The sequence below is a fragment of the Tigriopus californicus genome, chromosome 2 (assembly GCF_007210705.1).
Source record: "Tigriopus californicus strain San Diego chromosome 2, Tcal_SD_v2.1, whole genome shotgun sequence".
NCBI lineage: Eukaryota > Metazoa > Arthropoda > Copepoda > Harpacticoida > Harpacticidae > Tigriopus > Tigriopus californicus.
In genome coordinates, this window is record NC_081441.1 from 2,849,970 (window position 1) to 2,868,069 (window position 18,100).

General features: G+C 40.7%; 2 protein-coding genes across 2 annotated transcripts; both read right to left on the minus strand.

Annotated features, from left to right (window-relative positions):
* Positions 1 to 7,623: 7,623 nt before the first annotated feature.
* Positions 7,624 to 10,753, minus strand: LOC131893236 (alpha-1,4-N-acetylglucosaminyltransferase-like). The gene is made up of 5 exons (XM_059243211.1): positions 10,320 to 10,753; positions 9,895 to 10,079; positions 9,527 to 9,798; positions 8,462 to 8,582; positions 7,624 to 8,397 (listed from the first exon to the last, which is right to left on the minus strand). The coding sequence occupies exons 1-5, from the start codon at positions 10,571 to 10,573 to the stop codon at positions 8,135 to 8,137; spliced, it is 1,095 nt and encodes a 364-aa protein (XP_059099194.1). The 5' UTR covers positions 10,574 to 10,753; the 3' UTR covers positions 7,624 to 8,134.
* A 5,231-nt stretch (positions 10,754 to 15,984) lies between these two features.
* LOC131892778 (uncharacterized) lies at positions 15,985 to 17,673 on the minus strand. The gene is made up of 3 exons (XM_059242621.1): positions 17,398 to 17,673; positions 17,060 to 17,234; positions 15,985 to 16,993 (listed from the first exon to the last, which is right to left on the minus strand). The coding sequence occupies exons 1-3, from the start codon at positions 17,607 to 17,609 to the stop codon at positions 16,811 to 16,813; spliced, it is 570 nt and encodes a 189-aa protein (XP_059098604.1). The 5' UTR covers positions 17,610 to 17,673; the 3' UTR covers positions 15,985 to 16,810.
* Positions 17,674 to 18,100: the final 427 nt, after the last annotated feature.

Here is an 18,100-nt window from a genome sequence, read left to right on the forward strand (position 1 = left end):
GAACAGAAGCAAAAATTAGCTAACCTATAGATACTCTCCAGGGTCCCTAGGCTAAACCCCTCGTTCTATTTTCGTTACTCCAGTCTCGTTCTCTAGCTAATCCCATGTTTGGTAACAGCTTAAGCTGCTATTTGACAGCCTTGACTAACACCCCGAAATTCATTCACGTAGGTAAGATTTGGGAATAACAAATTCGTTATACTTCATCTTGTATAAATTGGATAATATTGACTGTATTACACTCGGACGTTTCTTTGCTCGAACTTTGCACTAATGAAATTTCAAGAATGATTCTAGATGCATTCTCTGCGTACTAATTCGATAACTATACCGATTGGTGAAGAACAGCCTTGGAAAAGATGTTACGTTACGATGGTACAGAATCCTTATTGGAATGAATAGCGATCGATTGCATATGAACCGTCTCTTTGTTGCATTGAATGGTAATGTGGTCTATTTTCAGGATTAAGGATTAGAAGAACTGGAATGAGCTTTTGACAAGGTAGATTATGTCCTTTTGTTGAATGGACATGATTTTTTTGGGGATTTAAGGCAAGGTGCATGAGCTTCGTCCCCACCCGGAGTTTAGGGTAAATTTTAGTGACCTTAGAGATCTAACGTGCGAGCTTTGACAGCACTTTCAAGCCCTCGTTAATCCAGGCTAGTTCGAACAGTGCAAAAAAAAAAGATTTTTGATCACAATATCTGACCAACCTTATTTTCATGGTGAAGCCAGATATGCTTACCATTTATTCATAAAATGTCTGAACCACCAACGAATTAAACTTTAAGAAAACGAATTCCCAGCAATTGAGGAGAAAAAAGTATCACATTCCCGCGAAATGATAAGAATAATGAATCATCAATCGGCCTTCAAGGATGGAATTGTGACGATTAAGTTAGATCTTGGATAGTTTTTTATTATAATATAATATCTAAGATCTACACTAACACAAGAGTGCAGATCTTTAATCCCATTGAGTTGACATCCAGGAAGTTCAAGCTGAGGCTCTTGAACAAGAGAATTTCTCTTAGATCTGAATGTCCGGGATCACTTTAGTTGCGATCCACTTCTTCACCATAGAGATGTTGTACGGCGTGGCTCCCGCTATGTGGCTGTCGGAACCTAAGGGCGTCCCGTCAGCCTCGAGCAGCAAGTACTTGTCCTTGGACTTGGAATTTCCCCTTCTCGAAATTGTTGCCTCTGTTCTTCACCACCGAGTCCCAGAAGTTGGTCTGCCAGACCTTCTGGCTGGACAACAGGTTGTTGTCGAGGTGGATCTGCGCCGCCCTTAAGGTTGAGAAGAAGCCCTCCACTGTAGGCTTCACAGTGATCTGCAACCAGATTCGGGAGGTCAGGAACGGGACGTAGGACGGGATGTGGACGACTGAGAACGTGTCGTCCTCTTCCTCGCAAGTGTATTGTACACACGAGTTTCTGAAGATATCCAACACTGGCCTGTACCACTCTGCCCCCTGGAACTTCTTCATTGCGCTGATAAACCTCTTGTTGGTTTTTGACGGCGGTCGCGAGGACAACAACTATGGTCCTCTCAGTGAGGTTGAAGTTCCCGGCTTCAAAGATGCGGAAGAGTTTGTCCGCATAATTCCAGGAATCCATCAAGCCGAAGTCCGTAAAGTCACGAGGGTCCAATTGGGAGACCATGTTGAGGTCGAAGTGCCCGAGGATGGTGACATACTCTTCCATCGAATAGGCATGACTATCAGGAAGTTGTCAAAGTACGCTCGGGTAACAATCAAAATTCTTCAAAAGAACTGTGTGGCTTCAAAAAATATTGAATTTGGATCAAGGAGAGGAAACCAAAGAGCGTGTGTCAAGCTACTCAGCTTTGACTGACTCTGTCCATTTGCTAGTCACATTGCTTGAACTTAAATCAAGGAGAAAGCTGAACGTTTTCAATCATTGGTGTCTCATTTATTTAATGATGAAACCTTTTGATAATGTAATGAGACACTGATCTACTTTATCCATCCCTCCCCAGATTTTGTGCTCTGGTGGCTACGCCAACATGCTGAGAGAGATTGCGCAAGATCGCAAATTCCTCCAGCTTTTCGAACGACTGAGACGTCGATTTCGATACGGGAATATACCCATCTGGACTAGCCTCCCACTCTACAACGCTAGCCGGAAAATTGAAGTCCCCTACAAAGAAAACCTTTGAGCAAACGGACTGGTCCAACTCATTTCCTATGAATTTGAGAGCTGACAAGAACGAGCTTACTGAACAAGAGGGGGGGCCTATATATTGTCACAATGGACCTTGAAGATGACAAACTAAGACCTCTACTTCTCCATTAGACATTTTTACATGACTAGTGTCCAGGTCATTTCTAACATATAGACATACGCCCCCATGCGAAAAAATGGGATTGTCAGGGCGTACTCAATCACATCGAACTAAATTGAAACCAACCATGGCCAGCTCTTCATCTAAGACTCCTAGTCGAAGCCAGGTTTCTGCATGGAAATAAACAAGACCTGCCTATGTAAAGCTAGTTCCTCAAGAACCTTGATCTTTGTGCAATCTTTTTTGGATATAAGACAATGCACATTCAAATAAAGCCCTTTTATGGGCAGATAGCCCTTTGATGGACTAGAGCTATCAAATCTTTGACTAGGCTCTCTAACCTTAAAAAATCCTGTTTTTGGACAAAACTAACCTTAGGTGGAGGATAAGAGAACCTTTGAGGAGAGGGTAAAAGGGGAGGAGAAGAGGGAGAAGGAACTCTGGCCGCCACCTGAGCATACGATCTAAAAGATGCGTGGGGCTCATGGCGACCAGAGGGGGGCTTAGGGCAACAAAGTTTGGACAGAAGAGAGGTTACAGGAATTGCGGGTGAGGTTGTAGGAGAGGGAGGGGAACAAGGGAAGGGAAATAGGGAAGGAGAGAGGAAAGGAGTGGGGTAAGTCTGTTGAGAGACTTAACAATGAGGTTGAGACAACTGCTGTCTCTTCCTCCTAGTGCCCCTGAGATGGGCCTTTGTGCATTTGAAATTGAGGCATACCTTGTGCCTCAAAAATCTCATGCACATAAATGGGTGGAAAAAGCTACACCCCTGCTTGGAACAGCACTTCTCATTAAATTTGAGAAGGCCAAACTCTCTAAGTTTGGGACACCATTCTGGGTGAGCCAGTTTACACCCTTTGCCTGCCTTTTTGCATCTCTGTCGTTTATGGACATCGCAAATTTCGATAGCATTCTCTACTATGCTCTCTTTGACCTCTATGACCTCTTTGACTACAAGGGGCGTTTGAATCAAATCAAGAGTGTCAGTGCCTGTGTCCCTTTTGCCTACACTTGACTGGTTCATCCCACAGTCAAGTAGTGGCTGGGGGTGACCAACCCAAGCCATTAAAGCTTCCATAATGAAAGGCTTATTGATAGAGGATGGAGTTTTCCCATCCAAAACCAGCTCAAGATAATTCCTAGCCCCTTCAGAAAGTCCCTTCAACAAAGCTTCCATGGTTATTGAAAGCAAGGGTATTTAAGGGATCCTAATTGAAAATACTTGAGACCTGAACAAAATATGGCAAAATATTCTGGAGGCTTCCTTCAGTTTCAAGAGAAAAACCGTTAGAAATGAGCGAGCGGAAAAATAAAAGATGAAAAAGTAGAAGAAGAAGAAGAAGACAGAGCCAAGAGAGCCAAAGTGAGAAACCAGCGCGTGTCAATGAGAACCAGTTGTAGAGCAGGTAAACAACACACGTGCTAGGTGGAAACCAAGGGGGAATGTACTCCCTGGGGACAGACAAGAAGAGAATAGGTGATTTCGCTAGGTTGGTGCTACCAACAGAGGGGAAGAAATAAGAGTCGGTCGACTACGATGACCTACTCTTGGCTGACCAGCTAGCTAGCCTCAGCCAACATACACCAACTCGACTACAGGAACAAGCTAACATCAATGGAATGGAATAGAACAAAAGAAGGTTCTAGAACCCAATTTTGTATTGAAAATAGGAAACTAAACGGATTGTAAACAACTAGAAAAATCGACTACATTTACAAGTACATGAAATGAACAGTCTACACAATAAAAACAAAATGAACTACTTCTTAAGCCAAAACTACATGAAATAACCTAGAATTGGGATAAAAGATATTGACAGACGAAAAAAGTGAAATACGACATGAGCATAAAAATAAAAGATATAAGACTAAACTACTAGAGATAGGAAGAAATGAAAGCTAAAGAACAAAAGTGTACTATCTTAAGCAGCCACGCGACAACTTACACAACACAACACACTCAGACCGGCCGTTTGAAAAGATCAGGAACAACAAAATGTTGCGACTGCTCTCAACAAAAGACGGGACCGAACTTGTGGTCTCATGGTTGTGGAACTCATGGTTTAACCATGAAATGAAGTTGAAAATAATTACAAGCATTTCCACAATAATGGAGTTCAAAATATTTGACATTTGGTAGCTTTCCTTCAATGAAGTGTATATATTAAACCTTATCATTAGCCTCCTCATTTGAAAAGAGAAACCCTGAATGAGCAATTTCAAGGCAAGTAGGAGGAGTCAAAAATTCCAGCCTATATCACCACTTAATGCCAAACTGTTGACCCAGCCGATCTGGCCAAGACTAACCCAGCCTTAAGACATAATACAGGCTGAATTGGCGTTGCTACTTTGTCGCTTCTCCCTTGTGGGTCACCCAAGAAAGGGAATCTGTGACTGAGCGGAGTCCATTTCTTTTTTTAGAAGTCCGTGCGTCAGCATAAGAAGAGAGACTGGCAGTAATACTAAAGCTGGATTCTTGGACACGGTCGTCTCCTCTCGTCTCGTCTCACCCGTCTCACCACGGTGGTCAAAAAAGCTTATCAGGTATTGAGAGAAATGCGCATATCCATCTCAACAGTCTTCTTCCTTACAAAAACCATAAGAAGTTATTTTGACGTGATTGATTTATTGAAGTCTGGCTCAAATTTGTCGCGCACGTGGCTATTAGTTAACAAGATTTGCTTGGATATTTCTGTTGGAATCCAAAAAGGCTTTTGAACCACTGTGGCAGTCGTCTCACTGGTGAGACGAGAGGGGTAAGCTGATCAACGAAGAATCCAGCTTAAGTTAGTCTCTGCAAGGCTAGTGGAATCCTGGCCATTCCTACCAAAGGACCTAGAAATAATCTATTCTTGGGTTACTAAGAGTAATATGGCCCTGAACGGAATGAAATTCCGCTCAATGACCTTCGGGTCACAGCCTTTGAATACTCCTGCTCAATATCTTTACCTCCATTATCTATGAGTGGTCTCATCTATGAAAGATTTAGGTGTAGTCCTCCAAAATAATGGAAAGTTCGATGAGCATATCCAGTTGAAAGTTGGTAAGGCTTTTCAAACATGTGGTTGAATATATCGCACGTTTAAGTCCAGAGATAGTATCACGATGCTAACTCTGTACAAGTCGATTGTCCAGCCACATCTTGAATATGCTTCACCCATTTGGGCTCCGACCCTTTGGACTTGTGCAATGAGTTCAGCAGGTTTGCAAAGATGTTCCACTAGGAACATCACAGGAATGAAAAAGCTCTCGTATTGGGCAAGACTAAAAAAGTTCGGACTGTACAGTGTTCAGAAAAGGTACGAAAGGTATCTGATACTGTACGTCTTCAAAACCATCTATGAGCTTTGTCCCAACCTTTTGCCTGTAGTCGTCCAACCCATTGCGTAGTCGGGGAACACCTCATCAGTGAATTGAAGTGAATGACCTTTTGTCTCAAACATCGAAATAAATCCGAAGACAATGGGTCTTCGTGACCCTTTGTGGAACGGCCTCCTGAATCCGTGGGATGAACATGGACCGGATAAACATGACCCCAGATGGATCCGCAACCCGGATGACTTCCCCCTGTGTGAAGGAGATGTGGTATACTGGTGCAGGAGCATGTTGAATCTGTTGTAGTCAAATGTGTAAATGCCGTACACGGTGGTTCCCACTGCACTTGAAAAGATTATGCTCAATTGCCAAGACTTCTAGTTGCGTTTTTCATTGTTTTAACAACACAAGGACGAACTTTAAAAAACTGTGCATCATTAAAAGTAGCTCTTACAAGTATATTAATCCACTGAAAACATATTAGAAGATCGTATTTTTAAAATCGTTATCAAAAGACATGGTGAGCATTCTTAGTTACACCTTCAATTACAATTTCATAAAAATCCATGGAACAGACTCTGACATATTACTTTTCAAATGCTGCAATTTGCACCGAATTTGGCTGGAAAATGCTCTGGTTATACCTTATAGAAATTGCTAAGAAATATAATATGCTTTTTCAATGTCCTAAAAATAAATAAGTGTTCCACTTTTCAAAAGTATGCAGAAAAAGCAAAAAAATACTTTATTTTAAGTAATTTTTAACAAAAAGTGACAGATTTGAAAATTCAACTGGCAAATGTATCCTTGTAAAATTTCAACCACCTGATTGGCTAGTCTAGCTTTCCAAGTTTAAGAAAAGGAATTGGAAATTTCAAATCCTGAGTAGATTTTAGTTGCCAATTTTAATCAATTTTAGGTTTTAGGGAAATAGGATGAAAATAAATGATATTCTTTCATTTTCATAAATATCAAAAAAGCACATCATTTGGTTTTTTGCAATTAACTAAAGTAGGTTTATGTCATTTATCGACCTATTTTACAGCAAAATGCTACTTTATATTACTACTATTACTAATATGAGCTACTTTTAAAGATGCTTATTGAACAAAAATAGTTCCTTTTGTTTCTTTAGCAAAGAAAATGGCAACTAGAAGTCTTGGCATTTGCGCAAGCACTGAATCAGGAATTGTAACCACCGTGTGAGGGTGTTTCAGGTGATAGAAAAGCGAGCAAACCAAAAAAAGGAAATAGTGCTTGATTAGCCATGGAGTGCGATTAGCACATGCAGACCTGAGGGGAAGGGCTCAAGGTTTGGATTCAAATCCAGGGTGAGATCTGATCCGGGGAGTCTTGAATCCAGCTTAAATGCAACCTTCTTACTAACAGCTTTGCCATTTTGACTCCAATATTAAAAAGTAAATTGAACCCATGTGTTGTATATATTTGAATGTAAGTTAGAACTGCATTACTCCTATCCTTGGCCATGCTCATTTGGCTAAGCCAATGGCAATGCATAATAGGAAAATAATTTCTTTTCCAAGTATGAACAACTTCTACGTTATCAATCATATGGGGAAAACATGCGTCATGCCTTTTTGAAATTTGAAACTTTGGAGTCAAAAGGCATATTTAAAAAGTCAAAATGAATATATTCAAGGTGGGGATTTTGAATCGGGACAAAGTTAAGGTTTCATAGATTAGATTACGTTGAAAATTCAATTTTGCTCTTTTGAGAAATCAAAAGTAAGAAAACCGATTTCTTAACTTCGTTTTTTTTAAGGATTTAAGGATTGGATTTTCGTTACTTTTGCCCTGGGTACAAATAAATCATAATCAAGGCAGATGATTGTGGTTATAGAAAAAGCTCAGTCAATTGGTGCTCAGATGACAATCTAACACAGCGTCAGTTTTTTTTCAAACTATGTTGTAACCCCTGACCACGAAAAAAGGGTAATATCAAGGTTTCGGAAAGTTCAGTCCGAAAATTTATTTTTCAGTGTGCCTCTGTATTGTTTGGTTGGCGAGCCCATTGAATGTTTGATATGCTTTAAATCCTTTTCATTCCGTTTGATTCCAGTGTTTTACATTTTTCTTTGAGTTTTGCTACTTTTTTCACTTCTTGTGGGTACATTTTCAAATTCAATTTGCCAATTGATACTTAAGTTGTCCTATAAACTCTTTTTTGTAAGTGCACTTTCATGTGCCACTTTATTGATGTGGTGTGCCACTTTTTATATTTGGTGTGCTACCTTTCATTTGTGGTGTGCTCGTAATATCTTTTTGTGTGGTCGTTTACTTGTGCCAATTTATTGTTTTGGTGTGCCGATTTTCACTTAACCGTTAAATTTCCTCCGCTGACTTTTTCTTTTTTAGCATTACATTGCACAACAAAGAAGTCAAACCTAAACAAGTCATACGTAGTGAAGAAATCAATCGATTTTCCAGTTGAACAAGAACAAGGTAAAAATGTAACGCTCATTGGCTTTCTTTGGACTCATTGCCTGCTTTTAAAACTCTTCAACACTGGCAAAGCTATTCGGACAATAGATTGGAGCCAAGTATGAGTAAGCCTCCTTTCTCGAATTCTTGGTGACCTCTTTGGAGCTCGTCAAATAAGAGAAGAAGTGGATCGCCCAAGCGTCGCGCTTAGTCTGGTTCCAAAATGCGGGGGTCAATTCCTCTTTAGACCATAGGAACTTCATGGTGTGAAGTCGTATAGGATGAAAAACCTGAGGTGGGACAACCCTAATATTGGAGCACAAGGAGGGATCTAGGGGAGATGAAAGTTTAGGGACATTTTTCTATGGGAAAAGTCTCTAGCGATCTAAACTCACCTGAGAGGTTTCTTAACGATTGAATAGATTTGGGAATGTTGCAATACCGTTTCAGAGAGCTAGTTAACGTATTCGGACCCATTTCGGCTCTCGCCTGTCCTCGGAAAGCCCGGACGGAATCCTAAGGGGATTAATGGCCTCAATAAGAGCGTTTGACGACGATTGATGAGGTTCTTTTTGGGCGCAAGGCGTCTTAGATTTGGATTGCGACAATGCTTTTGAAAGGAAAGACAAATTGGAACCCTTCGAAAGGAAAAAGCTCCATTCATTGGCTTATTTTGATTGTTAATGAACACGACCTTCAAAAAGCGAAATAGCGCTTTTCATAAGTGGTCATGTTGCTATTGGCCGCGCCATCAATATCTTCAAATTGTATTTACGCAGAAATAGCCTTTGCCAGGCTTCAGTACATTCGAAATCCAATGATAAATAGAGTCCAAATATTAAAACATCCAAGTGAAAGCAAATTCACTGTTATTTATCAATTACGTTTGACAATTGCTCCTTTCAGTGTTTTATCTAATGGCGAAATATTAAGTACGACAGTATTTAATTCCATGACAAGAGAGAGCATTGGGATCAGGGTTGTCACTGTCTACACCTTCAAGAGAACCTCTAAGGCATAAACTGCTTCCAGAAATATTTTTGCTTTTATTTTGGAAAATGAATGATTTTCCACGTGTTAATATTAAGATTTTTTAAGTTTTGCATGTTGAGGTATTGAACAATATCGGGACAGACCAGTTCACGATGTTTTGTAATGATTTTTTTCGAGGAGCAAAATCGTTTGCAATCTTTAAATTGTCGCAGGTTTTGGGAAAGTTTGAGAAATAATGAAATTGATCAATTGGGCATACGAGGCATATGAGGCCTCTAATCAGGTACACAAACTTCATGACGAAGCTCGCAAAACAGTATCAACGCAAATGGTTAAACTGCGACCGAGCTATACTCGCGTTCATGGGTTCGATTCGATCCCAGGTCTGTCCCCCTTTTCTAGTGGATCATCGCCTCGAATGGCACTCCTTGAACCAAGAATGGGCAAGACCTAATACCTGTATTTACCTCCATATATTCCAGAAGAAAGGGATGTCGTCTTTCCATTTTCATGGCCGCATTTGTGAGGAAATAGGACGCGTTACTTTTCCCTCCAGTTGCAGCCAAAATGGAGCCATTTTCCTTGGCCAAGGAGCGTAGATAGATGAAATCTAAATCACCATACCATCCTCCATAGTTGTACAAATAGGCCAGTCTTAGAGCGTCACTGAGAAAAGTGGCATAAAACTTGTGGCCTTGGAGCAGCTTTTTCTTAAACATTGAACAATCAAATGGCAAGTCTAAGGCAAAAACACTTCCTTAGAATCACAGACACAACTCCCGACACCAAATTTGAGCGCTTATATCACGCATTCTTTCATTCTGATTCTGATTACCTTTAAGGTCTCGATCGGGTTGAATCTCGCGGAAGTAAAGATTCGTTGTGGTTGTGTTGGTCTCTTTACTTAATTTGAATAAGTGGCACGTGGTTACATCGGAGAGGTTCAAAAAAGGGCTTCGAATCAAAACGAAAACATTTAGGTTCGTAAATCTCAAGGCAGATTCGATGGCGCAAGCTTGTCTGAAGATTTAAATTTATGCCTGATTTCTTTCCAATGTCTCATGCATTTACCTAGCTATTGATCGACTTTAAAAAGTTGGCAATGCCAGCTAATTCGAAGTTTTAATCACGTCACGAGTGAAACAGACACACTATAATGTTTCTGATTATCTGCAAAATGTGCCTGAAGCAATTGTCTCCGGAATTTCGAATAGGTACACATAAAACCGCTCAAGATGCCCATGCGCTCTACTAACTTACCTGGGATTGAGTGTAGCTCGACCTGATGTCTCTAATAGAAATATCTTCGGAGAGTTTAGATTTGAATTTTGTGATGGTGTTGAAATTGGGAGTAAAGCAACCCGTCCCTCACATGTTACCTCATCAGGGCTAATGAGAGCCCAAAAGCCGTTGAACTTGGTCAATGATTCTGATCGAAAGAAAAACACATTCAACACTAAAACCAAAAGAAAGCCAACCATCAAAACACGGCCAAGTGTTATTGATCTTGACATTGCTCTGAACCAAGACCCATGTGGGTCACCCAATGGACACTGAATGAGGGACTATTGGTCTACAACGTCCGTCCAATGCCCAACTTGGTGGACCAATGACGACATTCGAAAGTTTTCCATTCATGAAGATTGCAATGAAAATAAAATATTTACTTGCGTCGATTTTTTGCGGACTCCCTTCCCACTACTGGGAATGGGAACCCCAGCACTTCAAGACAGAAAAAAGTATCAATGTTACTTGATTTTATGTTCATATAATATTTGATCCACCAATGAATTGGTTTCATTGAAAGTAGGTTTGATCACGTATTTTGATCAAAAAATTGTCCAAGTCTGACCTAAAGGATGTTATTGGATCAGTATCAACATTTTCCCTACGAATATTTGAGTGCAGTAAATTGAACAATTAGGAAGCCCGAGAAACAGGAGAGTAAATTAAGATTAAGTTTCGACGCCTTTAGACTAGGATGGAAACCTAGGATTGAATCCACTTTGAGGATGAGCGTAGGGCTACTTTCATCCTAAAGCATGGTTCTTCGGTACATTTCCATTCCGAAAACGGATTCAATCCTGAGGATAGAATGATTTTGTTTTATCGAATGGAATCTCATGTTCTGTGTGTCCAACCAAATCTGGAAAAAAGCTAGTAAAATTCATTCACTACAATACTTACAAACAAAGCAAGTGCCTTGGCAAGGGAGTACGTTGTTGAAGAGTTGATATTGTTACCTTTATATGGATCCACTAACTTGTCATAGGCGGAAAAATTGCAGTTATTTTAATTTTCTGTTGCTCTTTAAGGAATGCGTCCGTGTTACGCAAATTCACAAGCCTTTAGAGCGAAGATATATTTTCCATGCCTGTTCAATATTTGTCGCCGTTACTGCTTGCTGATTTGTCCTTCATATCAACAATCAAAGAGTGCTTTAATGTATCGCTTCATTTGGCATTACGTCTGACAAAATGTTGTTCCTAGAAGGGTTGAAAAGTAAAGTGAGGGGAGAGATCTGATTACAAAAAGAAAAAAATGCTTCAACTACGTCACCTTCATCTTAACCAATGATTAAGCTAAACCCAAAGCTCGTTCCATTTTATAAATTCAAGGACCAAACCTGCGCTCTGACAAATAAACATTTCAATAGGTAACAATCATCGCCATAGAGCCCTCGTGGTGAAATGTCAACAAGCCAACCCATAAGTTGATCAAACTCAAAGACTTCCACTCCTGTTTCATGGGCCTTGGCTTCCTCATGGGTCACAACAGCATCAAGCTCTTTCTCAAGACCGAAGTCAAGCCCCAATTGTTCCACCTCATAACCCTCCATTCCATCTGCAATGGTCCAAAATGGGTTGGTTGACCTGCCCACAGGACTGGCTTATTCTAATAAGCCTTGCAGGGGTGTTCATAGATGATGGCTCACTATGCATCACAATTGACCTAAAGGGGCTCAACTCTTGTGTATTTTGCGTGCTCAAAGAAGCACGATAACAAAAAAGCACGGATCGAAAATTTGGCTGGCTCATGATGGTAAAGTTCCCAATTGACCATTTGTGGGTGCAAAACATAAGCAAGGTGGATGACTCTGATTGTAGAAAGAGCTCTATTAATTGATACTCAAGTGACTATCTAACATACTTGTATTAGGGTTTTTTAAGTATCATGTAGCCTACAACAAGTCAGAAAACTTTAGCCTGAGATCCCACTTTGCTAGAAATTAATTGCCCTGCTAGAAATTAATTGCCCTGCGGAAGGGTGCTCAATGATTTTGCCAGATCATATACTTGTCGTCATAGCTTGACCAAAGCACCGACATTATATCAGGTCAAATCACCCCCATTCAGACAGGGTTGGCAAATTCAGCCTTATTTGGCCTTTTGACTCTAAACAAGATCCAGTACACAGGGCCTTCATATCTTGCCTTTTAACCAATTATGCTCTTTTTGCCCTAACTTAGCATTTAAAAATTGGGTCTGCCCTTTCCACTATTTCCTGAAAATTTTAGCTCCACTGCGCTAGGAAAGTATCATTTAAGGCCTTTCAAGTTTGTCCATTTCTTCTACCAGTAATCTGAAGACACTGACGGTAGTTCTTTTTTTGGGGGTCACAACTTTAGTTATGGTAGACAATACAGGTACCAGAGGCATCAAATGGCTTGGCTATGGGTTAGACTAGGGCTCTCTAGAAGAAGAGTACAAGCATGAAAAGCGACCGGCGTTGTCAATAAACGGATGTCAGGTTCGTTGTCGGACGAAAAGGGTTGCCAGAGAAGACTTCAGCTAGGCGTTGACATAAGACAAAAGTAACTACAATAGTACATTCAATAACATCAAATACATTTAAGCCACGATTTGGGCAATTTTCTCAAAAACTCAGTGCTAAGTATTTACATTTACTTGACCAATCAGGCCAATCTTGACCAATCCAAAATGGCCTCAGTTGAAATTAATTTTTGAAGTTGGGTGTTTTACCTGGACTTTCCGTCGATATCTGAGTATACTTCTTGAATTGCTCCAAATTCAAACGAAAAGGTAAGACAAAACCACTGGAGCAAGAATCTACATAACATTGTCTCTCCTTTTGCAAAAAAGTCGTCGGCAGGATTAACGGACGCATTGTCCCCTAAAAATGGTTCCTACTATTTTCCATTGTTAAACAATTTTGCTTCTTGGATCTTGGAGGCTGCGCCCGCCAGGGGTCGCTTTTCATGCTTGCACTCTTCTACTTGAGAGCCCTAGGTTGGAGTAAAGATTCTAACAGGGAAGATGCGTCATCTCGATGCTAGCGACACAGGCGATGTGACGATGAAATGATGAACCCGAAAAAATCCCAAGAAGCAGTGCTTCTCCTTCGAACAAACCAAATTATCAATATGTTTTGTACCAATTCAGACAAACCCTACATTCAAAATAATGAAAGATGTCTCGATTAAATTCAAATCTCAATTGTACCTTTGTTCTAACAAATTGAATGGTGGTCAAAAACTATTTTCAAGCAATTGAAATCATATGAACAATCTCTCACTGCACCCACTTGTCCTCAGTGGCCAGCACTTGTCCAGCCGAGACGTTATGCCCGTGAACAATCGACTCTGGCATGTCCAATCAGCATTTTTTTAGCTGAAAGACCACCCCAGCATCTTGGAGAGCTTGAAAAACTTGTCTGAGAAGTTCTAAATGTTCACGTGTGGAAGATCTGGCTATCAGAGAGCATCGTCCAAATAAACAAATAAGGACAGTCTATGAATGTACCCAATAGAGGCACGACATGGTTCCCCAGAGGGCGTGGGTTCGAGTCCCACCTTCGGAGAAAACCTATGAAGTACGCCATTCATTCATTACACGTTGGAAATTCAGTAGGCATTTGCAAAGAGTTATAAAGGCCAAAAGATGTGATTACCACGGTCATTGGCATGTCCTCCTCGGCCATTGGAATTTGATGACAGCCTCTTGCCAAATCAATTATAGAAATATACCCTTCCACAAAGGATTGACGTTATAATGCCCAATGGGGATCATTACTCACTAGGCATCATTGGTTGCCACATTGAGTAGCTGGAAATTGGCGCATAGTCACCAAGATCCGTCTGCTTTTATAATCACATGAAGAGGCAACTCCCATGGAGACTTGGAGAAAGAAATAATGTTTAATTTTCCCCCTTTTCAATCTTGATTTTGGTAGCTGTGAGCTTTCTCTTGAGATAATTGGCGTATTTGGGCAAAAATGGAAGGTCCGGAGGTGAAGGGTAGCGCTGCACCCCTTGGGCTGTCGGTGAAAGCTTGTGAAAACGCAAAATAGTTAAGTTGGGGAACCCATCAATAATGCGAGCAAATTGATCTTCAAATTTAATTTTACAAATACCAGCGATGGATGGAGTACCGGAAGTAGTAGAAAACTTCTGAGAGTGAGCAAGGTCAATGAGATAATTTCAATTTATATTTACAACGCAATTATTTAACACCAAGAAATTTGAGCATAAAATAAGCTGACAAATATTGGCCAAATACGTGTTTTCGAGTGACAGTATCAATAAACAATAAATAAACGAAGTAATTGAGTTAAGTCTTTATCAACCAGAAATAATGAGATGGATTTTGTTCCTGATGAACGGATTCCACATCCATGGACGGCGAGGAGTGAGTGTTTGGGCGTCAAAGACAACAATAATCTTCTAATAATAGTGGCTGTTATTACATACTCTCAGAATTATTCTTGTCTCCATTGCGTTCGCAACTTTTGACAGGTTCAACATATGACAAAGAGGATTGCTTTCTATGTCTGGTCAAATTGCAGAAGATAGGCACTTTGAAGCTTGGAGTTTTGTTCACTCGGGTCAGCAACACAATCTTGCATTTTCCTTGATAAGGCAATGGATGGAGCTTTGATACTCCGAGTTCAGACATGTCTAGGCATTCACAATGCATGAGGTTGTTCCCCCGATCTTTCAAAACACTTTGAGAAGACCCTTTTTTACTGGAATGTTGGTCGGCATTGGCTGGTCATGGCTGGTCAGGGTGGGTGGGTTGTCGGTAAAATGGGCTATCTGGCCGATCCCATTTGTATATTCTAAGGCAGAGCACGCCACACCCATCTCTTACCACGTGAAATCCACCCAGAGATGACAGTCATATTCACTCACAAAATCATCAAGGTGATTAACAAAATAATTACCTTGCGTACAATCACTCTACAGTGAGTCAAGAGCAAGTCATGGGCAAGTGTTCCAAGTGTTTCGAGTTTTTTCATCCCCCATGATCAGCTGCTGTCTGTCACCTGACGGCCCTTGACTAATCGACGAAAACCAGGCAAAAGGAGATGACGCATCTTTTACATGAGTGTCATTAGGTCAGAGAAAAGTCACTCCAACCATAGATTTCTAGACACTGGATGTCGGACGACCGACCACTCGGCTGGTAAAACAGTACAATGGATGGTCTCCTGGGAATTGATGACAAACCGGTTTATTGTACTGTTTTGCCAACCGAGTGGTCGGTCGTCCGACATCCAGTGTCTAGAAATCTATGCTCCAACCAAGCCATTTGAGACTCTTCTTTGAACACATTTTGGTAGTTGGGCAGCATTGACTGCTCTTGCATTACTCAGTTTCAACCAAAGCAGACAAACGAGCCATCAACTCACTGGCTCCCTGAATTCGGAACTTGATTTCGAGAATCAGGTAACTAAATGTCTTCAAAATCGATCCCCATCGCGCACACCAGGCAGCCGCGAGGGAACCAAAAAAGATCTCAGAAATCTCGTGAGTGTCGTTTCTCTGACGAGCCCTCTAGGTTAAACCACGGCCCTAGGTTAGACTGTTTGACCAGCCAAAACATGGTAGTGTCCTGGCAGTCTTCAGGGTTGGCTGGCACAAGAATGAAAATGACCAGTTTCATGTACAACATAAATGTGGCCTTTATAAAAAGAAATTGGTGCAATCTTGTTTTACTCGCTTTTGTTATTTGACAATGGACATAAGGGGTTTCGTGGAACTTGATATGGCCAATGTGATGGCTGGCTTTGCTGGCTGGGGAAGGCTAACCCCTAATGCCCAAGCACCTATAAACTATTCATTTTAGCTATATTTTTCATTGTACATCTTTATTTTGTGGTGTACTTTTTATTGTTTGGTGTGTCTTTTTACGATTTAGTGCGCCACTTTAAGGTTTGGTGTGCTTCAAATCATTTTCCATGCGCTTGATTTTTTTCTTTTGGGTTTGGTTTTCACGGGCTTTTCTAACCGCTAAAGGGAATCTAATTCCCAGTACTATTCAAATGAAAGGTTATAATTCACCTTACTTTTGTAACATTTAACTGCTAATTTACTTTTTCAGAGTGATTGACAACAATTGCGTGATAACTTTGTCTAAACGGACCCTTTGCATTTGTGCTAATCAGTGGTCTCTTGTTTATGGCTGGCATGGAGGATCTAATAAGATAAGTTGCGTATAGTCCGCTAATATGTAACATCTTACATTTACTTTCCTCTGAAATATTGCCTAAATCTCGGAAAAGGTTAAAGACTTTTGGTCCTTTCCAAAAGAGCAAAAATATTAAAGAAATATTTCTCGATCGTGGTAATCAATATTTTTTTTTACAAAACCAGCTGGTCACAATTTTTAAAGTTTGTGAACTGATTCGAAGTTTTAATGTTCTTTGAGGGCTTTCACATGGTCAGGCTTGTGGAAGTTGAACATTTCAAATGAGGCCAGTCTTGTCCTACTGTTTGCCACGTTGTAATCTCAGAGGATCTGACAGCCTTTCAAACTCGCACGAAAAGAATTGGGTGGGGCCACCACACATCGAATAGCCTCGTTAAAGACCTCATGAAGGTTATCTTGTGTTTTGGCCGAGCATTCCACATATTTTCGAGCACCAATGCTGGATGCCGTGTTTTCACCTTCGCTGGTCGAGACACAAGACTCCTAAGGTCAAATACTTATGTCAGTATGTTTATGAGAGCATGTTAACAAAAAAGCCTCTTTTCGAACCGGATTTCTTGAGATCTTCCTCAGATCTTTCTTAGTCCCGACCAAAATTATTGGAGCCTTGCGGGCGTATCGACGTAACTCGGGTAACCATTTTCCTTTTGTGTTATTCAGCGATGATTTTTCGATCAGTGAGAAGCACAAAAGAAACACATCCACATTGGTGTAGGATAATGGTCTAAAGGAAGAGAAGACGCTGTAATGTTTCTGATTCGATTACACATCAAATGCATCGAGTATTTGGAGAATTGGTGTGTGATTGGTATCTTTCTATTCTTCTTTGTGTGACATTTAATAGCATGTTGTGGAGTGTTTCGCCAAAAGCAACCGATAGTTCAAACCTGAGTCTATCGTAATCCTCCTGACCCGCTGTATCCCACAAACTGAGTCGGACATTGCGTCCGTCCACTAAAATATCCGTGGTATAATTGTCAAACACTGTGGGAATATAATCACTTGGGAAGGCGTTGTTGCTGTAACTCATGAGTAGACTGGTTTTCCCTACGGCACCATCCCCAACCACAACCATTTTGATCTCCAGTTCATGGTTCATTTTCGAATCAGAAGCACAAGGAATGTTAAATTTACACCAGATGTCGACTATGACAAGTCAGCTTGTGAGATAGAAGCAAATGCTTTGCGATAGGAAACGCATCCGCTATTTACCCTCTTTAGGTTGATGATAAAAATAAACATACTACTGAGGAAGGAACGCCCTTCAGAGAATCTCGTACGGCTCTTTTCAGGTTATTAAATATCCGGGTTCGAATATCAAATGTCGTAACCAATGAGCTTCCTTTGCGGCATACGTAAATACGTACAAACACGATGGGAGGGTCTCGTTTATTGGAAGTGGACCTAAAAAAGGACTTAGGTACACGTGTTTTTTTGAAGATTGAGATTTTCCTACCATTGTACCAAGCTAAACTGATACTCAACATACACTATCGTGTGTGTGTGGTACTCACCCATAAACCAATGTTCATGTGACATCACAGGTTCACTCAGTATAGGTATTGTATGCTTGTCAAAGATCGGACATCT